At 36.6% G+C, this 27175-nt stretch overlaps 1 protein-coding gene across 3 annotated transcripts in view; it reads right to left on the bottom strand.

The window, feature by feature from the left end:
* Window positions 1-4968: 4968 nt before the first annotated feature.
* Window positions 4969-27175, bottom strand: part of Fnbp1l (formin binding protein 1 like) — a 75693-nt gene continuing 53486 nt past the window's right edge. Inside the window, exons 7-17 of one of the 3 annotated variants that reach the window (XM_051185582.1) lie at window positions 25982-26110; window positions 24195-24341; window positions 23072-23275; window positions 21612-21770; window positions 17410-17424; window positions 14544-14653; window positions 12316-12448; window positions 11852-11946; window positions 10081-10229; window positions 8486-8644; window positions 4969-7222 (exon numbers count right to left, since the gene is read on the bottom strand). In XM_051185582.1, coding sequence (XP_051041539.1) covers window positions 7215-7222; window positions 8486-8644; window positions 10081-10229; window positions 11852-11946; window positions 12316-12448; window positions 14544-14653; window positions 17410-17424; window positions 21612-21770; window positions 23072-23275; window positions 24195-24341; window positions 25982-26110 — 1308 coding nt within the window. In that variant the 3' untranslated portion in view covers window positions 4969-7214. Of the gene's footprint in view, window positions 8645-10080; window positions 10230-11851; window positions 11947-12315; window positions 12449-14543; window positions 14654-17409; window positions 17425-21611; window positions 21771-23071; window positions 23276-24194; window positions 24342-25981; window positions 26111-27175 lie in introns of all 3 variants that reach the window. The other 2 variants (XM_051185581.1, XM_051185583.1) reach the window with 2 other exon arrangements.

The raw sequence follows: 27175 nt of genomic DNA, 5'->3' as shown, positions 1-27175 counted from the left end.
CATACAATTCCAAGAAGAAAACCTGTAACCTTCAGTGAGGTTCTGCAGCCACTGTTCTCCCCATACAGGTCTTGCAGCAAAACTTTAAAATATCAAAACCAAGATATCAATTTATTGTGATCCCAGGTTGGTGTATCTTATTCGACAAATACATATTTATCTTGCTAGATATAAAAGTCCACTATGAAGCTGGTTAGGACTTAAATACACGAAGGCAACACTACTACTCGGGGTTGGGGGAGATGGATGACTTCTCCAACTTCTTAAACAACTAGTTCAGCAAACAAAATGGTTCTGTAATATTCCAATGAAAACCTAGACGAATTAACCTACCTGTAAAAGGCAAAAATGACAGCACTTTCATAATACAGAATATCCTTTTCACTTTAGATAATAATTGTGTGTGTGTGTGTGTGTGTGTGTGTGTGTGTGTGTGTGTGTGTGTGTGTGTAATGGTTTGTGCACTTGAATGTATGCCCACAGAGGGCAGAAAAGAGCATCTGATCCCTGAAGCTAAAGTTATAGGTGGTTGTAAGCTGCCTGATGTGGGTGCTGAGAAATCAAGTCCTCTGCAACAGTAGTTCATGATCCTACCTGCTATTTCTCCAATCCAACTAAGAGTTTTCTTATAGTTGACTAAAAAAAAGTAGTAGCAGTTACGAACAGGTAGCTGATATGAATTAAAATGAACTTCTTCAGAAGAATAACTGGGAAAGAACCAGACATTACCAACACATAGAATTGACAATAAATTGGTATGAAAGGCCTTCTCTGAGCAGGCCCCAGTGTTCCCTGCCCTCTGCCACTAACAACCATGTACCATTCCACTATGCCAGGATTGGTCACTGTGATCACAAGCATAGGACAAATGTAGTATCACACCTGAGATTAGGGTACAAAAGGACTTCCATCTCTGTCATGGCTCTTTATTCTCTTGGACCACTCACTGTAAGATGCTACATAGTGCCCCAGGAAAGAGGTCAATGTGGTAAACCTTTGGTCAGAGTCCAGTAAAGAGCTGGACCCTATCAACAATCTAAGAACCTGGTAGCACCAGGCAAGCCTTCAGATAAATGCAACCTATGAGAATGTCTGAGCCCAAACTAGGTATCTATGCCACATAGATAGCTGCTGTGTGTATACAAGTACCACAAATGATACAATTATCATCCTCAATACAGTAAGAATTCCCATGAAAGACAACCAACCAAAGGAAAAGAAAGGTCAAAGGTAAAAATGAATTTGTCACAGAAAGGGAAACATGGTAAACATGTAAAGATGCCCAACATGAGTAGTCAGAGAAACATAAACTACAGTGAACTTGACATCTTTTGAACTGACAGATTAGAATGTCTGACTCACAAGAATGGGTCAGGATGTAGAACAAGTAACTCTCATGTAGAAATTATTAGAATGTAAAAATACAATAACTTTGGGGGTTAAATGTGGCATTACTTTTTAAACTGGAAAAAAAAATAACACTGTCTCAGTTACTGTTGCTGTGAAGAGACCCTATGACCAAGGCAGCTTATAAAAGAAAGCATTTAATTGGGGGCTGGCTTACAGTTTCAGAGGGTTAGTCCATGACCACCACAGCCAGAAATATGGTGGCAGGCAAGCAGAATAATGCTAGGAGGAGTAGCTGAGAGCTCACATCTGATCTTAAGTTGTAAGCAGAAAGAGAGACTGAGCCTGGTGTGGACTTCTGAAACTTCCAAGCCCATTCCCAGTACCACATCTCCTAATCCTTCCTTAAGAGTCTACCATCTAGGGACCAAGCCTATGGAGAACATTCTCACTCAACCCCGCATAAACATATAAATTAGGAATTCCACTTCTAGGTATAGATTTCAGGGAAACTCCTCTGTCGGAAAATACAAATGTGAGTATTACAAAGCAACTGTTTAGAGTTCAGGAAATAGCTAAAATGTCCACCAAAATGATAGGTAGGTAAATTGTGTATTTATGCAATAGTGTATTCTACACAGTAAAATGAATGTGGATAATCTCACAATGAACCTTGGGTTAAAAATCAACCTTAAGACATAAGAATACCGAAAAGTACATAACAAGTAAGCTATTACATTATAACCGTAATACACAAATATATAAAACCTTGTACAAACCACACAAAATGAGTTTTCTTACTTTTCCAATAAACTATATAATAAAACTATCAAGAGACAAAAGTACTCCAAGTTGTTCAGATCCTTTGTTTCTCTAGTGGCTAGTAGACGTTTGTGATAGCACAAGGCATGGCACTTCTATGACTCCATATAGGGAACTGTTTTTCCAGTGACTTCCTCCTCTGCATTGAACTTACTAATGTGCTGTCTGGCAAGCGAAGAGAAGAGCTGTGCAGTGATGCCTCCAGGCAGCATACACCAACTCCATGCTGACTCTATGGCCAGAACACATCCAAGGTGAGAGAGGGCATGAGATGGAGACTACTCATGTGCTCGAGTCCTGTCTCATTTCACACCCAGACTATGCTTTTATACCAGACAATGAGCAAGCCACTGAGCTGTCAAGTAGCTGCTGTGATGCGGGACAAACGCCAGAAGGAAAGAAGGCTGAAGACAAACACACTGGGCAACCCTACTAGGGTTTCCTTCGGTTCTGAGCCACAGCAACTTTTTGTCTTCTCAGCAGGTCAGTGGAAGGAGACATATAGATAATATTCTGGAGACCAACCAAGCAGAGGAGCACATGGCAGCTGTGCTGCATCATCCAACGAGCTTTTTTTCCAAGTAGACAAGAGTCCTTTTCCTCATACCTTAAATGCACAAGGTGGGTCCTCCCTGCACCGCAGATGAAGTTACCAAATAAGGCAAAAACTTTAAGACCATCCTAAGGAGGCATTACTGCAACACAAGCTGACATCCAGCCTTTTGGCCCTTGAGCAGGACAAGGAATTTCCCTGTGGCGTGAACAGAGTAGGGCTCTTCCCATCCACAGGTTTACGATGGCAGTGTAGCTCGACATGTGAAGTAGCAGAAAACCACAGTAGACTTTAGCTTTGTGTACTGTGTTCACACCTGAAGCCCTTGGGAACATGGGCTGCTGTGTATACTTCCTGCGCTGAACCACAGGAGTCGGAACTCACGGGCTCCACTTTCTGAATTTTCTGAGTTATTCCTTCCACTGAGCAGGACAGGATGTTTCAACACAGAGCACTCACTAAAGCTACACATGGGAGCACACAGCATGAACACTGGCGCTGCTCACAGAGCCCTTTACAGAATCATCTGTCCAGGGTACAAAAACAATGAGGAACCATTTCGGAAAAGGCAAATTCAAGACAATGGTTGTTCGTGGAAGATGTCGATGGTGCTTCTCTACTTGTTAGGTTGCCTGACAGATGCCTATTCAGGGTTCACAACTCACACATACACATTTTCCTTAGAAACACTCCTTAGGGGTGACATTCTGGGTTACCAAAGCAGCTTGTTAAAAAGCTTTCATTCTTGGTACCATCTCACAAAAATAAGAAATCTTATCATACTGGTGCTGAAAATCAGGACAGCGTGCTTTAGACCTCATCTGTACCAGACAATGAAGCTTTAGTTTAAGAACTTAAATCAGTTTCCTATTAAATTTCCTGTGAATGCTGGTATCATGCAGTACCTTTAAGGGTTGTTCTCAAAAACTGCAGAAATTACGCTCTGAATTTTGCCCATTTCCCCATCTCCAGGTGCTTTTCTATTTCCTACGCTCTCTATAGCTCCTGACAGGGACTGTCAACTTGACTACATCTGGGGTCACTGAAATCTAAGTGGCTGCGCCCAGCAAAGGAGGATTTTCTTGAAGGACCATTTGATCTGGGAACTCACCATAACACTGGATCATTTGAGGTTGGAAGGCCCAACCAAAATCTGGGCTGCAGCTGGTGGCAGCCCATATAAAAGGACATAGAAGCAGCTTTGGCTTTTTTGCATGCTTGCCCTCACTCTCTCACTGGCAAGTTCTAATACCTTTACTGGTATTAGAGCCTATCACTTCAGTATCCCGACAGAGACAAAACTACCTGCTGAGACATCCACTTGGCCTCTCCATTGAGATGTCCATTGTTGGACTAGCCAGACCACAGTCTATAACACTACTCTAATGAATCACTTTAAGTACTATAGATCCATCCCATCAGCTCTTTTCCTCTAGAGAACCCTAACATAGTGTCATCCTTCTAAACAGGGCTGGACTCTTTTCCTTCCAGACAGAAGACTTCTTACTATCTTGGACATTCCCCCCACCCTTAAAACAAACACGCAAACAAAATACAAACAAAACAAAAAGCTTCTGTTCACCTGAATGTTTGAAATAGTATTGTTGTTTTCATTGTTTTGTATGTGTCTACTTCCAAACTCAGCACTTACCTTTCAATTTTCCTCATCAAGAACCCTAGCCTCTTACTGCCCAGAATCTCTCCAGAAGCTTCATTCCCTTTGGGCTTCTAAAAACCTAAAGTAATGGTTGAGCACTTGCTTTTTTAAGAGGTGACTCTTCTTAAATAATACTTGCTGAGAGTTACCGATAATGTGTCACTAATTGCAGCAAATGTTCTCTTCCATGCATTTTCTTCTCCCAGGAAGCATGGATGCTGTGCAACTAGTCAGGAAGGAAAGCCAATGTGCAGTGGCCAGATCAGACCATGTGGTTCAGGGACTGCTCTTACTGATGCAAGGAGGAGGTGGGGACAAGGGAAGCCTGTGTCACATGGCTACTGCTGAATAAAAATAAACTCGGATTATTATACTTGATTTAAATTCACTCTAACTAAGCATCTACTCTTTCTTTTAGCAAAGTCTGGGAGAAACTAAAACCCAGAATGAAATGACAAAAATGGCTTCTCCCAAAGACTGTCCCACTTTAGGAACTTAGCATATACTTTGAGTTACCTGAAGTCTATCTCACTTAAAAGAAGTATCACATCACTTTGGTTCAAACAGCAATAAAACATAAGTACACATCTTAACTGACCATGAAAAGATTGTTTTATTCCATGAAAATATTCTCAACAGAGAACACTATCATAAACAAGGCATTTTACCATTAAGAAATCAATATATGCACAAAGCGTGAAAATTACTGCAAAATTAAGAGATTTCTTTTAGACACACATGTTCAAAGTTTAAGAATGATTTAAGAATGACTTAAACTGTGCAAGGACAAGTGTCTTTTCAAATGTTTTAACACATACACAGGTTGTACTACTCCACACGAAGGAACTTGCCTCCTATGGAAGCAAACCCAAGCTTTAGAAAAAACATGATAGCTTTAAAAGAATTCTTTTCAAGAAAGCTTTGAACTTTGCCTTCTGTGATTGTTAGTCAAAAAACATAAGCTCTTCAGGCTTTGTACAGAAGACAAACACAGCCAGGCCACATTTCCCTCTCACTGCTAACTTCTCAAACAAAAATAGCACTACTTTTTAAAACTACTTCATGTAGTCTGTCAGTATAGAATAATGTCACATTCTATAAATAACCCTGTAACGAGATTTAATATCTAAAACTATAGTTTACTAGCCCCAAAGGTAATACACTATATGTCAGCTGCATAACAGTGGTGGACTTGATCTTATGAAGGCATTAATGTTCACATAATTGTCATTCAGCTTTAGTATAACTGGTAGTTATGATTCAAATAGCACTGGAAAAAATTATTAAAGCAGTCACACAGTTTCTAAAATATTGCTTGAAATCCAATAATACACTGAACATTTCACATTCTCTTTCTCCCCTCAAAACAGTAAAGAACCAAATTAATGGAGCTTCAATGGTACAAATAACCCTCCCACCCCACCCACCCCATTACAAGACCACTAAGAAATAAGTTCAGGTACAAGTCATTAACAGAATCACAAATGTGAGGCAGGACAACATGAGCCACGAGAGCACTAACGACAATTATATTTACAAGTATAAACATACAGAAATTTCCATTTTACAAGTAAAAGTGCACATAGATCATTACAAAGTTTCACTAAATTTTATCTGGTTTAAACAAAAGCATCACTTGGAAACAGACTATCATTTTAGTAATCAAATGAGATCGTCATGACCCCGTTAAGAGACAAAAGGGGAAGGTCCATCAGACTCCTCATAAATATACTGATGAAAGTAAAATGGACTGGGACAGGTCTTTAGTTTGATGCATAAATTTGAAGGTGCACCACTGCACACGGTAGAGCTCTACAAGCCACTTACCGAGGCTACATCACAGCTGTGGCCGTGCCACAGTTAGAGGAGGAGCACTGAGCTGGCTGGCACATAAAGCCCTTTGTGGGATACTGTAGTGGTGGTGTTGGCAATCAACAGATTTAGGCACTCGAGTTTAAGGCAGCATTGAATGGAAGCAGCTGACTTTTGACAACAGTCCTTTCGGTGGTGGTGGTGCGTATCCTCTGTGTTTATTATGCCAGGACTTCAGTGCTGACTAGAATCTTCCCAGACTGAGGTGCTGAAGATGTGTCACATTTCACAGAGTTCTTTAACTGGGCTGTAGGCTAGAGCAGAGATGTTTTCTTTTTCTTATCATAAATACTTCAGGTTCACAGACTATGTCTTCATAATGCCAAAACTGGAATGTTTGCAGTGGGGAAGTTTTAGCAGCATACACAAATACTAAGATGGAAACATTAGTGCTGAGATGTTTGACAAAGTGATTTGCACTACAAATGCAAAATGAAACAGAGGCTTTGACAAGAACAGGGGATTACAAGGACATGCCTGAAAAATCTAAGCCCGGATCACTCTAGACATGCAATAGGGTGTTAAGCAAGCACGGAGGTGGCGCAGGCAGACACTGACAAACGCAAGGGTTCTAAGAGACGACGAGTCTAAAAGCCAATTAAAACAGAGCTGGATGAAGACAGTCCTATTGGGACAGCTCAAAGTAAGACAAACTTTAAGACAGCTCTGAATTCTTTCTGATTTGGTATCAGTAAAATAAATGAAAAAAGAGGTCAGCCATTGCTGGCTTTTCCCCTTCTTCCATGTGAGCAACTGTGAACTAGGAATTTAAGGACTGGTCCTATAATGATTTTTTTTTAATGTATGGAAATGCTAAATGAAGTTAGTAAAAAAAATCTGCATGCATTCATGCAACTCGCTTCTCTCACTTTCTCTTTGAGCCTGACAACTCTAATACCCTCCCCCCAAAAGCAGCTGCATGTAACCTCCTTCAAATCTTGCCCATTTCCTCAGAAACCCTCTTCAGGAACCTGCAGTCCAGGAGGAAAAAGAAAAAAACAATTACTGAAGACCTTTGGTAAGACCAAAAGGGGCATTCAGTTTAAAGTGTCCATCCCAAATGTTCCTAAAAGTGTTTCATAGTCAGCTACTAAAAACACCAGACAACTTTGAAACATAAGATATGAGCAAAGGCCAGTGTTACTGCTTCCTCCCTTTACTTCCCCACCCAATGAACACTAGGGTGTGGCCACATGACAACTACACTGTACAACTCTTTATTGGACAATGATTCCAACAGATGCTCGTGGCGATACATTGGAAAAATGGTATCTACTCTGACAGTAGATGATCCCACTAAAACGAAGCCCTCAATGGTGGTATAGAGGTCTTCTTTCATCTTAGTAGAAAAAAAAAAAAAAATGTTTCTCCTCTAAGAGTAAACATTGCCAGCACTTTCCTCCATTTTAGATTGCCCTCTATCTTCATTGAATTAAGTTCAATTTCTTCAATGAGTAACTGTCAAATGGTAAATAAGCACTAATGTAATATTCCTAAAAGACATTTTCAAGTGAAAAGTACAAGTTTAAGATTAACTTGGAATGAACTCTGTACATCATTGAAAATTACCAGTAGACCTGAAAATATTTTCAGGTCTCAGTGCTGTTATTTGCATACAAGCTCCACCAGGTGATTTATCCTGTGATGCTGTGATGAGCTCAAATTAAATAGACTATATACTAGGTATTCACTTTCTCTCTTTAGGAAACCAAGTTAAGAATAGCAAGGACAATGACTGATATTTTACCCAATTATCCAACTATTACTTTTCATCCTAGAACCTGAAGCTGTATGTTCAAGCTCCTAGGTTGGGGTGCTCCTGGGAATCAGCTCTCTGAAGCTCAGAGCAGGTTTGTCTACTTCAATTCAATGGTCACTGCTGTTTCTGAAGTGAAGGAGTCAGGGGACATTCTACCTATGATTCTTGCCTAATGATCACATCTATTATTTATAAGGCAGAAAAAGCACACATCCTTTACACACACTTAGGCAGGACAGAAAGCAAAAGGCATCAATTAAGCTTCCACACCAACATCACTTGAACGGTAAGGCGTCAAAGAGAGTTCTTGTGGCAATATTCACATCTCTCTGATCAGGCCTGCACTCAGCTCACATAGTGAACAATAAATCAGGATGCCCTTGACTTTTTGGTTTTTCTGACCTGTGGAATGTTGTCATTTTATGTTATACATGGCACAAAGATGCTTGGTTAGTTTAGATGTAAGTTACTGCACCTTTACTGTTTTTCTCTAGAGTTACATCTATGTATGTCGTGGGAACATAGCCTTCTTCGCCATTCTGTCTCCGGGCTCTTGTCCATCCATCACCTTTGTCCTCTTCAATAATGTACAGAACTTCACCTTCTTTCATTGCCAGAGTACCTTCATTATGCCCTAGGTGAAAGTTTTCAAAGCACAAACAATTAAAGCACTGCAATAATTCTTATTAAAGTTACAAATACAAGCATACTAATACGAACTACTACTAAATTCACTGTACCTAGAGGCAAGAGCCCAATGTCACAAGCAGCGTCCTTCTTGTAATGTTTTCCAGTTTACTTCACATAATTATACACATTCTCATCTGAACCACATATTAAGTCCATGAGGCTGCTTACAATCTCCTGCTGTGTAACAGATTCGGTAACTGCCACAGCACTATGTAATTTAATAGGGCAGTCTAAGCATTATTTCACAATTCTAACTCTTTCCCCCAAATTGAAGCAGTGCCTATTTAAAAGCTTCGTGAAGTATGGATCAGGAAAATAGTAGGGAGTGAAAGAAAGAGCATATACAGAGGGGCTCCTTGTAGAAAGCTGGATAGCCAGATCAGCCTTATCAAAGAGCTCTAGGTTCCACGGAAAGACTCTTGAATAAAGTGGAAGAACAATTAAGGGTGACTCCTAACACCAGTCTCAGGCTTCTACATGAACAAGCACCCATGTACACATATGTATCCACAAATGTGCAAGCATACATATATGTATACTGCCCAAATACATAAAAATGGAAATCCTATTATATTTGTGTGTGTGTGCATATATGTGAGTAAGCATGTGCTTTGGGTAAGTGTGGGGATCAGAGGACAACTTCAGGCATCAGTTTTCTTCTACCATGTGGGTCCCTGGGAACAAACTTCGTTAGTTAGGTCCCCAGGCTTGGTGACAAGTGCCTTTACCCACTAGGAGATCTCCCTTTCCCTTTAAATATATTCTATAAAAATGAAGAGTAACTAGATTTGACCTCACTCAATTGTAAAACCAACACACGGAGGAAGGTGTAACGTTATAAAGCATTTCATAACTGTTCATAATGATGCTATTTTGCTCTTCTATTAGTTGAAGAAGAGGACTGTTTAATAAGAGTCTGCAGAGAGGGCCCCAAAGCTGTTCTCCAGCCATGACAGGCAGAAGCTAGCATTCCTGTCAACTGAAGAGGAAACCTGTAGAATCAGGACTCAATGATAGCAGTCAGCCATGCCTTACGCCTGGCTCTTGATATTATTTAGCTGCAATGAAGTGAATGAAAACCATTTGCTTCCTGGCTTCAGCTACATGTTCAAATTCTCTATGACCCAGACCTGATAGCTGATCATCTGCACCAGGATTCTGGCATCATACATGACCATACATACATTAGCTGTGTGTGCAGAGGTGGGGGTAATACTATACTCATAGTTTAAAAAAAAAAAAAAAAAACTATGCAATTAATGGACCAGGAATGTAATTTTCTGATAAGGTATCATCTAGCTAAGCATACTAAAATGAATGACATATTTTGACTATGAGGTACCGATTTTTATCAAATATTACATATTAAGAACACCATACCATCAAAAGGGTAGATAGCTTTGCAGTGTCCAATAGCAGGCAAGGGATCATCATCTTCAAATTCATCATCAAATTCACTGTGGTGCCCATGTTGTTGCGGTGGCCCACGGACTTCTTGGTTTGCATCGTCAGTGTAACTTCCCTCAGGACTAAAAACCATGAGAGTATCTCTGATCACATATCACAAACATAAGAACTCTTTGTGTATTATTTATAAGTTGGTCTCAGGAGAAATTAGGTATCTAATTTTTATATCTAATGACATACTTCCATACTGAGTCCTGTTTTCAAACATAACTATGTAAATTGCTTGTAGTAATATAAAATGTTTTTTCACTTAATATCCTGAAGAAAACATGTAAAAGATTACAATGTTCTGGAGCAAAGCTCTGTAAACACTGTTACAGGATCTACAGATGAAATGCAACAATGTAGGAGACACTAGTTCTCTAATATCAGAGATACTCCTCAGCAGATTCACCCAGGTCTATGTTCAGTCCACAGTGAGGCTGTTTGTGACCCAGCTCATGAGAAGCCATGAGCACAACAAATGTACAGATGAGCAGCTCACTAGGGCTCCCGCACACATTGGATAGATGTGCTCTGCCCACAACTGCCCCAAGAGAAGCTCACTTCCTTTTCTCCTTGAACCTGGAGGAAAACTGCAAGCTTTAAAAAAGTGAGATGGAACCTCGAAAGAAACCCAGTACAGTGGGGCGACAGCCAAGAGGTAGAAACAAACACAGTCCTGAGAATATTACCTAGGCTATTCCTTAAATTGTTGAACAAAGCCCATTCTTCCTTCAAGACAGTACAAGAATTCATTGTTACTTAAACTCCAAATCCAAATAAGATAATTTCCAACTGATTAAAGAAAAGAATGGATAGAATACGCACACATACATGCATGCCCAGGCAATTTAAGCAGCACTCCTAGGTAAGTTAGAAAGCCACATTTTAAAATCACATATACTAGAAAAACTAAACCCATTTAACCTGAGTTTTTAACTTAATAACAAAAACCAGCTGTCTGTAAATCTTTCTGGACAACTTAAGAACTCTTTCCCAAAGAGACAGGAGCTGGACAGGAGGTACTCACACTGTGAGATGCACACTATGATCAGGTATTTCATTATTAGCTGCCTTATACCATTCCCTTTGTTAACAATAACTCTGTACAGTGGGTGTTTTAAGTTCCATTCTGTGCTTTTAGGAAACTGAGGTTAAGGAAATACATAAAATGGAAATGCTTGAATTACGTTGTAATTAGTAAATCAATATCTGGATATTAAGATGAAGCCCAGTTCACTCATTTTTTTTTTAAACAACAGGAAACAAAACAAAGCACATTATACTATAGAAGACATATTAGCAGTACAGAGGTCTTGCAAAAGCTAAGCTGAAAACTGTCCAAACCAAGATATAGCTCCTTCTTCACTAAACTGGAAGCAATTTGACAGCACCCCTTCAACCCCCCCCCCCCCCACCATAAGCTAACAAACTCCCAAAAAACCTTAAGGGATTCTCTCCCATCCCTGAGGTTCCTAGGCCCCTAGGCCTACTAGTTTTTGTTGTTGTTATTTTTATTCTTAGGTTCTCGGGGATGCAATAAATTAGAATTAACAAGATGAAAATTTCCAGTTTACCTACAACCATTACCTAAAGTACAAAATAGTTTCAAAAGACTTAAGTTATTTAACACCAAACTTACTAATGGATGAAAATTAAATGAGTAATGAAACTAAAAATGAAAATGGGACGAAACCCCGACCTTTCTCTGCCCTGCGTCACAAGGTGATTTATGTCACTGCTGTGTCTTCTGTCTCCTCTCCCGCCCGTCTTGCCTTCAACTTCAGAGAGCCACGCCTTCAGAGGAAAGACAAAGAACGACACTCAGTAAGTCTAAAGCTCCTAAGGCACCCTAAATTTAAATGTGCTTTGAGACTTTCATTTTTAGAGAAATTCTATTCCAATGCAGACAGTGATTAATTTTATAGTTGATTTAAAAAAAATAAAACAACAATATGTTTAGTTTTATATGAAGGTTCAAATAACAAAATCAGTAGGCTGTTAATTTGATAGTTACATACCATCATGATACTTTCAGTTCATAAATTCTAAAATTAAACTTCAATATTGGTATATAAATCTGGCAAAATCCAATCTATCGCAATAAAGCTTATAAAATATTGAAAAATATACTTTCATCTCAGACTGCTGAGTTAACAAATGTACCTCATTCTTGTGGATTTCCATTCGTAAACGGTCAATGTTATTCATGGTCTCTGCTAATTTAGGCTGCAAACTTCCTGGATCCCCCATTTGTGGATTTTTCTCATACACATCCTTCATTTTGTTGAGTGCTTCTCTGAGAAACAAAAGGAAACCACAAAATTAAACATCCACTTAAGACTTTCATTTGAGTTTCAATGGGGACTAAAGTTTATCTCAACCTTAAAAAGTCACATTTCTAAGTTCAGACAAATGTACCCTAATAAAGACAATGCACATAAGGGTGACCATGTATGTATGTATGTATGTATGTATGTATGTATGTATGTATGTATGTATGTTTGTTGAATGTATGTATATATTTATCATGTATGTAGGCATGTACGTATGTAACTATGTATATACAGTCAGTAATTTAAGAACTTCTAAAACATGAGTGTACCTGAGTGTTTACATTTAAAAGATTTCTAATACAAAAAAGAAATTCTCAGGTCTTATTACATAACTTATGCATACAAAGGCTTAAAAAACAGCTAGTAGAATATTCAGCACTGTTCTTAAACTCATTGTTTCCAAATCAAATTCATTACTTAGCTTTATTTTGAAACAGCGTCTCATTAGGTGGCCCAGGTTGGCCTTAAATTCTTGATGTTCCCATGTGCTAGGATTACAGCTGTGTGACACCATGCCTGTCTCTAAATCAAGCTCATTACATTTGTACCAGCATCATTATTGCACCAGCATTCCTTATCTCATTTCCCACAGCATCACTGTCCGCCCACACATCTCTGCTAGAAATAGCAATACCAACTTTAACTGTGCCCCTTCAGCTATTTGCCAATTCCTCTTAGCCTACCTCCTCTTCTCTAGTCACATTACTCTAGATTATGCCCAATCAGTGCTGTCTGACACTAGCACTTGACTAATACTCCTGAATAGGCTTTTCCTTCTTGACCTGGGGGTTATATTTTCCATTTCTCTTCCTCGCCTCTGCTTTCTTAACAATCATTCATTGGCTTCTTCTCCTATTGTTCAACTTTTAAATGTCTGTTACATAAAATGACAAGTTTCTTCTCATCTCATCCTACACTCTTTAGAATGTTCTGATCTTCAGATGATTCTCTAGTGTCTGTCTCCAGTTTTTCTTAAGTTCTAGATGTCTATTTCCAAACTCAACCAGTCACTGTGTGAACTTTTCACAAAACATAAGCAAAACCATTACTTTCAATTCAAAATTTATTTTTCTTACTTTTTCAATTAATTTTATAGCTCAGTATCTACAAATTATTTCTCTAACAAGTCTCTTCCTTGTCTCCTCTTCTAATATCTGATCTACCCATTATATAAGGTTCAATGACCTTTAAGACAGTTGCTGATGTCCTAGCACCCACTCAAAACTTCTGGAGACCCTACCTCATTACCAACAGAATGCTATAAAATAGCAGTTAAGACTTTTCCTAACCCATCCTATACTTTGCCCTTGTCTTATTACTGTAGTTTACATAATTTCTAACCAAGTTGCACCTATACACTTATATAGTAAGAACCACCTAAAATAGCTATTTTGAAGGATTTAGCAACACGCTCCATGTAAAATGTTTGAGGAGTCGTGTGTATAATCCCTTAATCAACTGTACTGAACTCAATTTATAATTTAAAAAATATATAAGAGGTAAGTAGTGCTGGCAAAACTACACTTGACAATGAATCACCATGTTTTGGGTTTCTGTTTTGATGTTTATAAATTTTTGGAAGAAACTCAACAGCAACTAATAAAAATCCACAATAAAGAATATCTGACATTTGATTTTTGCCTAAATAATATATGTCATAAAACTTTCTTGTTTAGGTAGTACATTTTTCCATAAAAAAAAAAAAAAGTTCTACTCCCAGCATTCACATGGAGGTTCACAACCATTGTAACTCCAGTTTTAGAGGTCTCCTGGCCTCCATAGGCACCAAGCATACAAGTGGTGCATGGATATCCATGCAGATAAAACACTCAAACATATGAAATAAAAATATATAAATCTTTTTTAAAGGTTTTTAAAAGTGTTTCAATTAGGATATATGAATTAGGGCATGGGGCTGCGATAGGGATTGAACTCAGGCCCTCATGAACTATAGCCCCAGCCCAGAATGAATGACTTTGAAATATTCTTTTTATCATGTATACACATTATTCACATTAGACCCTGAAAGGAAACAACAGGGGCATAACGGAACACTACTTTTGGTCTGACTCCTTCTGCAGCCCTCGGTTAAGCTCATCGATGCGTTGCTGTAACTTCTTCCGCCTCTGCTCTGGTGGCAAATGACTGAAATCTTCTAGTGCTGGGCCCTGAAAAGAGAGTCTAAGTCATTACTAGAGGTACTTTGAGATATTTTAGTGTTTAACTTTACCTTTTTATAAAAAGAAAAAAAAAAAAAGACAATTTTTATTTAGCCTCAATCTTTTAAAAAAATCTACTTATATTAGTAAAAATAAAAGATCCTAAATTTTAATACTTGTAAAAACATGAAAATAGGCAGAAAGAAAAACCTCACCAAATACAAGTGAGTAATAACTGTTATCACCACACTATTTCAAGTCTTGGCAGAGTCAAAATAAACACATGAGTCTTCTTACAGCAACAACAGAATGGGAACACGTAACATTTTTCATTTATAATATCTTATTACTACTGTGTATGTACAATTACATAGAATCTTATGGAATAAAATCCACTGTCGTGACATTCTGAATACAATGAATGTGCTAAATAAAAATATAAAATTCATAACTGAGCAAGATAAGCAACTTACCGCATAAAGACAACTGATTTAAGAAGCACATTTCAATGCTACAGATAGCTTTTGAATGATTACATTAGACCATTATCATTAAAAATTAAAGGTACAATCTACTGATTGGAAATTATATTCATAACATGGAATACACTTCCAAGCTTCTTTTTGTAAAACTGAATGACATACCTCAGCTGTTTCTAAAAGATAGAATCCCACTGTCCTCTCTCTCTATTTTACTTGGTTGAGACAGCCCCTGACTGTCCTGGAACTCACAGAGATTCTCCTGCCTCTGCCTCCAGAGTGCTGTGATTAAAGGCATGAGCCACTACAACCTGTCTGACAGCAGACTTGGTCTGTAAATTGAACTCAGATGCTCCTGCTTCACAATCCCTCAAGTGTAACCATTATGAGCATGTGATACCATGCCCAGCCTTGACACAGTCCTTTAGGAAGGTTTCTTGGTTAGAAAGGTTTCAATGCTTCTGAATCTCAGTGAACAAAGTGCTAGTATATAGGTGTGGATTTTTCTATCAATGATGTCTTTTTTACTGAAGACTATGCCTCATTGTATAGCCCAGCCCAGAATTCCCAGGCCTCCTGGTGTTGGGGACACAAGAATGTGTCACCACATTGGTTCCATTTTCCTCTTATATGTTATTTTAGTCATTGTTACTTGAGCTACATCATTAGTGAGTGTAACAGAACCATCATTAACTACTGAATCCATGAATTAATGTCTATTTTTCATTTTTCTTCTCCAAATGACTGAACATGAATACTGTTCAATTATTTTAAAGTGTTGTGACAAGCTTACAAAATAAAATGCATTCTTGCTCTTTGGGCTACTACTAATACCTTTACCATATGCTTAATAGCTTGATTACACTATGTACAAGGACACTTTATTTACCTTCAAATTATTTTATGTGTATGGGTGTTTGCCCACATCAAAGTCTGTACATACACCTCAGCCCTCTGGTACAGGACCAGAAGAGGGCATCAGATCCTCTGGAACTGGAGTTCCAGATAGTTGTGAGTTACCATGTGAGTGCTAGGAATAGAACCTGGGTCTTCTGTAAGAGCAGCTCTTAACCACTGAGCCACCTCTCCATGCCTGTTATCATTTACTTTTAAACAAAAGGAAACTCACTTACAGGAAAAGCTGTGATCAAATGTTACAGTTTATTAATAATAAGAACCTCTGACAATCTTTCCTCAGTGGCCTACACACTATGGGCATTCAACAAGCATGACTGAAAGAGGGTCCCCTGTCTAAGTGGCTTTCGTTTTATATCAAACACCAATGTGTACTAGCAATGTTTCCTACATAAAATTTCTTCAAATTTACTAGTTAATGATCACTGTGATTTGTCAGATTCATTCTAATTTTGGGACCAAGGATTATACACTATTATGTAATAATACAAAGATAACCTAATTTATGTTTTGAAAAATGTTTCTGAAAAGCTTGAAAGTTATCTAAGGAAATATACTTTAGTGTAATAGGATTTGGGGTATAATAAACTGGCCATTATCCATTTCCAAATATCAGTTTATCCCTAAAAAAAAAAAAAAAAAGCATGCAAGACATTTAACAACCTCTCTTACTATCAAGGAACTTACACAAGTCTCAACTACAAATGTCTAAAATATTAATCTGCTTCCTAAATCTGAGTGCATAATTTTCTGTGCAAGTGCCCAATAATTTGGAGGTTAATTCTTAATATAAATTCATCAATTTGTGTGAATAAATGTATATAGGTACATCTCAAACATTGAGGGATGGGGACACACACACACACACATACACACACTCACACACAAAACAGATTACCTGTGCTTCTGAACAAAGCACTGAATCCATAATGAAATTAACTTTTTTTTTAGACAAAGCTAATAATTCTTATGATAAAGTAAACATTAAACTAGTATGACCTTTTAAAAAAGTCAATTTAAAGAGAAAAAAAATTTTCTGAATTTTACTTCTGTACAACATGAACTTTTGCTCTACCATGTAACTTTGAAAATTTTACTAAAAAAAATTTACATTCTCTTTAACATGACATGAACTCCATCCAATAACATTTAAGAAGTTGATGGGTTGATGACAGCTAACCACATTATTGTCTAATCTATGACACCCAAAAGTTATTGGCAAATGTTGGACTATGGATTAAATTATAAGAAGAAAAAAACACACAAGTTGAAAATGTGAAATGTACTTAACACTTGTTCTGAATTAAATAAAACAATGTTTTGAGATTATTTAATGTTGGCACAGTATATAGATCAGCACACGGGGCTTACCATCTTCACCGACCACTGAATAGTTCAATGGAAAACAGAAAGAAATGGTAAATTATTCACATGAAATCATAATACAGAAGATGCAATAGCCTATAATTTTACAATATTAAAATAAATTATGTACACTTTACAATCCAAACAATTCTGCCAAAAAAAAAAAAAAAAAAAAAAAAAAAAAGTTTTAAGCACATTTGGGAAAGCAAATTACTTGCACAAAAAAAGAAAAAAAGAAAGGAAAGCACACACTGATAATGGGCAGATATTTTCTAAATTTAACTAAAACGCAAAATTAAATCATCCTTCTAGTAATCATATATTCTCCTTTAAGGATAATTTTATGAAGGCATTAACTCATATCATTCATTTTCAGAAGCACTGATAGTTGAAAAGTGTTGGGTCAAGAAGATCTAGTGTTAGCCATTTCAAAGGAAATCTACGAAAAGTTTAAAAACTAGAATGTCCTTGCCAAAGCACTAAAGAAAGCATCACCTTTTGGTTTTATACTTCAAAACATTATTTTGGATTTAAATATATCAAAGTTTGGCAAAGGTAACATTCTTAAGGTGCTATTTAAAAGAGAAATAACAAATGATTTAACCTGTACCAAATTCTCTCTATATACTTATTAGACATAAAGATATAGGTTAGGTTTTGCTTTGAAAATAAATTTCCTATTTTTACGGTTTCATTCTAAAATCCATGTGCCTGAAAAATAGCACTGAATTCCTAATTCCTTTGATTTTAGCAAACTTAAAGATTTATCCTTTCAGAAGATATGAACAGTCTGAAGAGATCAACTACAGAGGCTCTTATAAAATCAAAAATATCACAAACCATTTTGACAACAGAATTCTGCAATGGCACAAAAATGTATCACACATGAGTACACACACACAAGCGCGCGCGCACACACACAGTGGCCTAGAATATGCATCAAGCTTTACAAGTCACATTGAGCTAGTCTTAAAATGTTTTCATTTTGGGGGCCTGGAGACACATGTCAGCCACAGGCTATTTGCCTCACATGTGCAAGGCTACGAGTTCAATTCCCCAGTACAACTCATAAAAATAGCATTTCCTCTGTTTTTTAAATCATAATTTAAGGAAGGAAATAGATGCCAGATAAAATTTCATATAAAAATTGGAAGAAATTTAATAAATATCTAGCAAAAATATCTACCCCTTATCTCTGATGAGTTGGCCATGTGTATTAATGATTATGACAAAGAGATGACATTTGTTACCCATTGTCTTTCTAAACTAAGCTTAACATTCTTTAGACTGTCAGTAGTTTAAGAAGAAAATAATCAAATTATTTTGCTATCACAAAATTCAGTGATAAAAATAGAAAGGTTTAAATTAAGGAAGATATTCACAGTATTCTTTAACAAAATTGCAAATGACAAGAATAAACTAGTCAAATGAGTTCCCTTATCTTTTATATTAATTTTCACTACTGAGTGATATAATTATTTTCCTAATTTACATTTTAATCTTTTAGAGAAAACAGGATAATTAAGCTAACAGCAAATGTTTACATTTTTAGAATATCTAGTTTTATTAACAATCAGAAAATCAATTTGTAGTTCACTGAAAATTAAAGTTCTCTGTTTAAATAGTAGAAATATAATTTGTTTTAAAGTAGCGCATGTTCAATGCAAAATACCAGAGCTTCATATAGAAATAGTTTACAAATTAGAAAATTTCATATAATCACTGCATCTTAAGGTACTACAGAATACAAGAGAATTAACATTAAATAAAGGGACGAAATAACTAGGCGTGTTTCATCTTAAAACATGCCAAAACCCTGGGAACTATATTTTTGAATATATATAAAAGCTTAAAAGAGTAACTCTAAAACTATGTAAGATTATGAATATAGTTAAACACAACCATAACTCCTATTATAAGCTGGGTAATTCTACTGCTTTAAAAAGGGATGTATATGAAAACAAAAGAAAAGTAGTTATGGTTTTAAAAATGTAAGTATGTTAAGCAGTCAAATTTGGGTGTATTTCCCAAAACACCCACTGAAACTTAGAACTTGACCTCACAGAAGGCAATTATAGAACCTTAACCTTAGAATAGATTCAGCGGTACCACTGTAAAACTCAAAAACAATGCCCTGATCTAACAGTTTTCCAATTTTAAAAAACTGTAAACTTGCTAGACTGAAATACTTGTAAATATACCAGTTTATTAAGGTTTACTTTCCTCACGTAAATCTTGAGTAGAAAGAAAACAACTCCATTGCTAGTATTTAAATTTTATCTAGTAAACTTCCAAAGACCAGTCAAAACTTAACCTCCTCCACCCAAGATAAACACTTTCCTCCCTGCTGCCCTCTCATCCGCCAGTGGGGTCATCTGTCCTAGTGTCTACCGTGTAGACTGCCTTCTTCGTTATTATGGTAACTAAGACGTGGAGATTTCAGTTTTCCAAAATTATAAAAACACTGTATGACTATTTAAATTAAAGCAACACGTGAAAATAAAAATAATGAGCCAGCTAACAATTTTTAAGTGCTGCAAATTGTTCAATAAGAACAGCACACACTTAAAGTCTCCTCCAGGCCTTATAGTTCTAACTGCTTTAACTTTTTTTCTTATAATTAAATTTACTTCATATATGCATGAGAAGCAATTTAGGAATAATACAGCAAAAGAAATCCCAAATAAATCTCTCTAGCAAGAATAAAAGCTTTCCAAACTGACATCAAGGATGCTTGTCCATAAAAACAAACTTATCTGTGGGGCCCCTATTACCCACTTTCATTTACTAAGTTGAGGGGAAAAGAGAGTTGAAAGGGGAAGAAGTTACTCTAGGATAGTTTCTGCATTATTGCCATCAGTGAAGCCTGTCATACTAATAGATAGATAAAAAATGTGAGCCTGTCCTAAACAAATACATTTTGTTCTTCAGGTGGCTAAAATGCAGTTTAATTTTGGGAAAAGCCACAGAAGGGAAAGAGCACACCATTACTGTATTAGCCAATAAAACGTTCATAATTGGATGAGATATATATATATAATATATATATATATATATATATATATATATACACACACACACCTATGTCTTTCAAATGGCTAAAAATCCTACAAATTAACCTAAATTACAGCTATATAACTAAGAATACTACCTAAGAGGTTAGTTTAGTGATACAGTTAAGTGCTTCATATACAAAAAGACCTAGGCTCAATCCAGAACCAAGAAAAAGAAAAATTAGCCTTACTAACATAGTAGAGTAGCACACTATCTATTAGTAGTGTAACCGTCATTGATAAGAGACAGTTTAATAATGCATTTGAGTTTTACTAATCTATACATGTCCATTTGTAGAGTACTCTTAGGAATAGGAGATGTCTAAAGCTGGTCAATTAAAAGAGTGAAGGAAAAATTCTTAATGAAATGGATTTTTTGTTGTTATTAAAGAAAACAAATTTCATATGAACACTACTAATAATACTTAAATATTTTATAGGCTTATAACTTAATATCTTCTAATATATCAACCTTACATATAACACTTTGCATTTAATATACTTATTATCTTTGTTTGTTTGTTTGTTTGTTTTTGGAGATACCATTTCTCTATACAGCCAAGACTGGTTTTGAAGTCCACATGTAACCAAGACTGGCCTCAAATTCTACTTCCCCTGCCTCAGCCTTCCAGGTGCTGGAATTACAAGGTGTGTTCCACCACCATATTGGCTTTTACAGTTTTTTTTTTATTAAGGTTTTAGAAATTTTATGTTACGCATCTAAAAGTAGGGCAATTAAAATCAAGCTTGACATTTTACTGTCAACAAAACAAGACTATAAAATTGGTAGGTGAAGTCAGCATTAGTGACAATTCATTACAAGAGCATCTCCAGTGACAAATTACTGAAAGTCTTAAAAATGTAAATACGTTACAAGACAATGGTGGACATATGATTTCACATAAACAAAAAAAAATAAGCTAAAATATGATTGTACCCAGCACCCTCTTTATAATACCATTTTTTTTATGGTTGAATATTTCAAATGTTATAAAGAGGAGTTGTTTTTACTTGAGGGCAGCTGTACTTCATTCTGTGGAGACTATAAACTACGCATTTATAGGAGAGCCTTATAATGAGGGTGGAGAGTATTGAAAAAGCCACACTACACACACAATTAGGCCATCATGCATTTCAACCCATTATTAAACTTACCCCTCTTTTGAGGCTTCTGAAAGAAGGAATTCTGGGCTTCCCTGTTTTTATTTCATTCATACAATAATGCACGGGCTCAATGGAGAATGTGAGAAACTGGGACCCATTAGGAGTACTGGATGTGAATAAACTAGTAGGGGTTAAGGGTGGGGACTGTGGCTAATATGGAAATAAAGAAAGGAATCAATAAGCCAAATGTGAATAGTTTTGTTTTTTCCTAAATGAAAATTCTATTTCTGGCAACATATTTTTCACAAAATACACTTCAAATAAAATTTTCTATGAAAATAGAGAGTAAACATAAATTTGCCAAAACTATCTTTTAAAAGTCAGTTACTTTTAAACAATATGACTTCACTTCTTTTAACAAGCTAATAGGTTAAAATAGAGTACACAAATTATGTTAGAGAGAACAATACAACCTAGATTAAAAAATTATTCTGGATTCTAGCATATTAGCACCATAATGGATTCCTGTAAGGGTTATATTTAACTTGTAGTTGTCAAGAGATAAAGGCAGCTGCTATACTTAGTTATCACACAGAATACTCCTAAAACCGCTAATTACCATAAATAGGCAAAAAATAAAAAAAAGTCTCTTCATTGGTCTCAGGCTGTCTCTTCTTAAGTAAGTCCTGGTATCTGTATCTTTCTAAGCTGCTCTAGCTACTCTGCTGTGACCAACAGGTCTCACCGCTCAACTTCTTGACTGGACAGTATTATTAAAAGCATAGGTAAAGCCCGAGTTAAAGACACTTAATAGATAGGTAATTTGAGTTAAATGTTATATACCTTCATATGCCAAGATCAAAGCAATGAATTAAGTAAGTAAGTGTACTTTAGAAAGTACAGCATACCAGACTGAAGGACTCCATCCCCCCTTACTGGTATGGCACAATCAGTAAATTAACAGAAATATGAAGCACTCATGTACTCCATTTATTCATGTGTTAAGCTATGTTTAGCTTTCTAAAATTAACAGCACATCAAAATCTGGAGTTTGACAAGAAGTTAAGATTGAGATTCTCTTAGTAACTAGAGAAGCTGAGGTTCTCTGAGCCCTTCACATTAAAAGTACACACGGGTAATAAAGTTATAGTAGTATGAGCTGTAACATCTAACTTGACATTTATTATCAGCTAGTTTTATCCATTCCAACTAAGAATTTCCATTGTAATAGTAAGTAAAAATGGTAAAACACTGCCTTAGATTCTCACAGAAACATATGCAGAGGAATTTTTAAAACATGTAATTTAACTAGATATTAAAACATAGTTAATTCTTCCACATTATAAATAGCTCAATATAAGATTTAAGACTGTTTTATAACTAGTGGGCCATTCAAGCTGGATGAAATTATTCCTCTATCAGTGGCAATTATTATCCACCCAGCATCATTTTTAACTTAACTTCTGACTAAGTAAGAGTATGATCAGCACATAGGGATTCTGGGTTTTTACCTTTGGCTTCTTCCCAAAGAGCCAGAGTTTGCCCTTGGCCTTCCCTACTGTGGACTTGGCATCCATCTTGCCACCCTCCTGTTTGGATGCACTGATGGTACCATCTGAAATGGTTCTGTAAATATGCTGACTGTAATCTTCAAATGGAAAGTCTCCTGGAGGTTCAAAGCCAGACTTGAAGGAGTCTACCACCATTTGAGAATCCTATAAATAAAAAACACATTTTTAAATCATTTTATTGTGATCACAGTATATTAGCTTTCAAACTTTGTCTTAATGACAGCTTAAATAGTTAAACAGTAATCACCAAAGGTTTAAAAAATTTCTCCCTCTTGTAATAAGTACTCAAAATATTAATCCCAATTTTAAAAAAGGAACACACATAAACACTTTGGAACAACCAATTAAAGAAACTAAAAAGCCTTTTCCTTTCTGAATTTAGGGATTCAATTAGTTACATGGAGTTCCTTTGTTAGTACTGACTGAATGACTTTTTGTGAAGAGTAAAGTGCATGGCACATACCTGACAGTCCTCCAAAACTAATTCTTCTTTGTCACTATCCCCTTGGAATGTCAATGTCTCCCTGCCCGTGCTTCTTAGTGACTCATTTACTGAGAAATAGCCAGATCTAGGCTATGCTACACTTTGGCTAAGCTGTGACCGTGCTAGATCCTGGCTCTCAAGAACAGGACTATGTTGTGTCCTTGACTCCTGATGCCCTCCTTCTCTTCATGTCACTGTTCCACACTCCTGTCTCAGCTCAAGCACTAACACGTGCATTGAAGCTCTAGACTGATTAACCACATCCTTCTCTAAACTTTCACTAGAATAACAGCATACTATAATTTAAACATATTTCAAAGGCTATACTCTAGGATTAAAACTAAAAAATTAACTGCAAAAGAGAGGACTGCAAAGTTTCTCTTAAAGAATCAGAATTTTAGAGCTCAACTCATTGTAGAAATCTAACTCGCATAAGCCTTTCTCATACAAAATATAATTAAGAACCAAGTATTCCTCAGGTTATTTCATTCCTAAGTAAAGTCTGGGAAACCATTTTACTAACCTCAACTGCAGGCTACACCATATGCATTAATTCAGAGACAACTTTATAGTACTTACTCTTCTTTCATCAACTGATTTTGCTGCAAGAATCATCCCTTCCAAACACTTTGAGATGATAGGAATAACTTTGCGTTCTGAGTCTGCAAATCCTCTGTAACATTCACTGAGTTTAATTGTCCTTCGTTCATCCATTTCTTGTAGTTGCTAATAATCCAGAATTCAAACAAGGAAGGGAAATTGAATTTTCTAGTCTGAAGGAGAACAATTAATGACCTCCCCAAATAGATTTCTTTTCTATTATCCAATTTTATTTTTAAGACATTTCAATGATTCTATATAAATGTAACAATTTTTGCAACCTGAGGCCTGTTAGATAATAGAAGGAGAGTAAAATAAGGTTTTGAATAATAATTTTCAAGATCATCTAAAACATTTCTCAGCCAGCAACCAGGTCTCTGTGTTACCACTCTCCCTTCAATCAGGTTATTTTTATGCTTTCAGGGAATGATCAATCTGAAAACCGAATTCTAGCATCATTTATTTTTTAAAGCAATTAGCCCTAAGACACAAGTCTGAGAAGTACTCCTTAAAAAGGTTGACAGTACTAGCTGGATGAAGTATCCATAAACGATGGCACACACACAGGTACCCAGACCTTACTACAGTTGTCAGCTTGGAGCTGGGACATGAGAGGAAAACAGTAAGTCACACGTGCCTAAAGCCCCCAAGTCCAAACCCACTACGGGAAAGATGCCCAGGCAGGCGAGCCAGTCCAGCAAGTCATCTCTGCACTCTTGCTCTCCCCACCTTCTCAAACTCTACTTCACCTCACTTTCTGTTGTTTCTCTTTAAGTTTTAGGGGTTTATTCTGAAAACTATGGTTTTTTCAAGAGATTACAAAATGGCAAGACTGCTCTAAGCAAGCTCCAAAAAGGCCTCTAAACTCAAAGGGTGCCTTATTTCTAAGTTAAAGTTGCCGCAGAATATAAAGACTTGTCTAGGTAATACCATCACAGTGAGGTTTGCTGCTCTGGATATAATGACCAGAATCTGCTAACCAGCTCTAGTCCACCAACTCTTTGGACGCTTGCCTTACAAATGAAAGAATCTCTGCCCTCATTCAGCACTGCTCCCTAACTCCCTTTCTTCTAATTTTTCTTCTTTCTAGAAAAAGCAGCAATTTAACCCTCATGAAAACTCTAGATTCTTCACTTGCTACATCTATCATTAAGTGATGGTGCACGGAGCTAATAAGCAAGCCCAAGGATTTATAATACAATGAAGTTCTAGCAGACCAGCAAGGCACACAGAAAAGCCAGGCCAGCAAGGACATGTTAGACTTACTGCTGCCATTAGTGACACTAGTGTGCACTAATATCAATGATTCTGGGGTGTATCAAAAAAACCTTAAGTCCTAATTCTAGGTGAACAGATTACAACGTCCAGTCTCACTCAGTAAATACCCTTTACAAAGTCAACATACTTACTTTTACTGAACTATAATTTATTTCAAAAAGTGTTATTGGCTTACTGCGTTATATATAACATTAATAATGAATATATAGAAAAGTCTGTGGCTTAAAAATACTTTATCATCAATATTAGCAAATAGTGAATTAAGAAATATTCTGATTCCTAAGATTTAATGCTTGAGGTTTGATACTGGAGCTGTATCATAGTAGTAAAATGTTTTCTTATATCATGTAAGATCCTAGGTTTTATTTCCAAACTGATGCATGCCTTTAATGCTAGCCCTGGACAGGAAGGGGCAGGCCAGCTAGAGAGGATGCACAGTGAAACCCTATCTCAACAGAATTCTTTGAACTCAACTAGACTAAACTTACCTTGTAAATCTGAGGAATCACTACATAAAAATGTTTGTGCTGTTCTCCATTAAAATTCTGCAGCTGTGCAGCATACTCATTTTTATTTTCATCAGCCATATGTGTACGAAGGTTCAACTGCTGTTTGGCCTACAAGCAAAATTGATTACCAAGAAAAAAATTAATTTTTGTGAAAATTATACTAGAGCTAAATTTTGTCAATAGATAAGCCAACAGCTAAAGAACACGCTTCCAGATCTTACATGGTTTTCTTATCACAGTAATTGCTCTGTCCCTATTATGGTAGTCCTCTCCTTTTCAATAACTGAAATAGTCTATATTTACAAAATTCACACAGAAAATAATGAATGCTATGTCTTAAAATAGGACATTTATAAACAGAAGAAAAGCAAATACCTCCAAAATATTTTCAGCTATTAAAGCAGTGAAATATTTCTTTACCATTAGAATATGAGACTAAATAGTAGATATAAATGAAGATTAAAATGTGTTTTAAATAATGTAAAACTCAACATCTCTATGAAGCCATGGTACTTATTTAAAATAGTTCAATTTCTTGCAGAAAGTCACTGAGAATATAAATAAAACTGTTAGTTCTAATATACTGAGCATGAGCTAAAAAAAAAAGTCTCCCTAACTGGCCTAAAGTAATAGGAAACAAAGAACTGTCTCCTCAGATGTATACTGTCCACCAGTAGTCTCACACATATACAAGGCCGGGAGAAAGGATCATCAGAGTTCCATAGCAACCTGGACACAACAATGCAAGAACCAAGAAAGAGAAAAGTGGGGTGTGGTGTGGTGTGGTGTGGTGTGGTGTGTGTGTGTGTGTGTGTGTGTGTGTGTGTGTGTGTGTGTGTGTGTAAAACATAACATTTAATATAATAAGCTGTATCTTACAAAACACACTGGGGATATTCTTGGCATTCTGGGATAATGCTGCCCCAATCGTCAGCTGGCAGGATGAGTTTCACCAGCATTCAGGTAAATACTTAAGTCAGCCTACGGGTCCTATGCTGACGTCACTACATCAGGCGTGGGTATATCATGCTTTTCATGGCTGTGTTAAGGCTCTGTAAACATGCGCAAAGACTCTCTTTTAAGCAAGCTCCACCTACTCTCTCCCTTTCTTCTTTTCCCTTGCTCAGGTGTACTGTCACGGCCCCTTCCTTTCACCCTCCCTGTGAATAAAAT

This window comes from Phodopus roborovskii, unplaced genomic scaffold, assembly GCF_943737965.1.
Source record: "Phodopus roborovskii unplaced genomic scaffold, PHOROB, whole genome shotgun sequence".
Lineage (NCBI taxonomy): Eukaryota > Metazoa > Chordata > Mammalia > Rodentia > Cricetidae > Phodopus > Phodopus roborovskii.
This window is presented reverse-complemented; position numbering and strand designations above follow the sequence as displayed.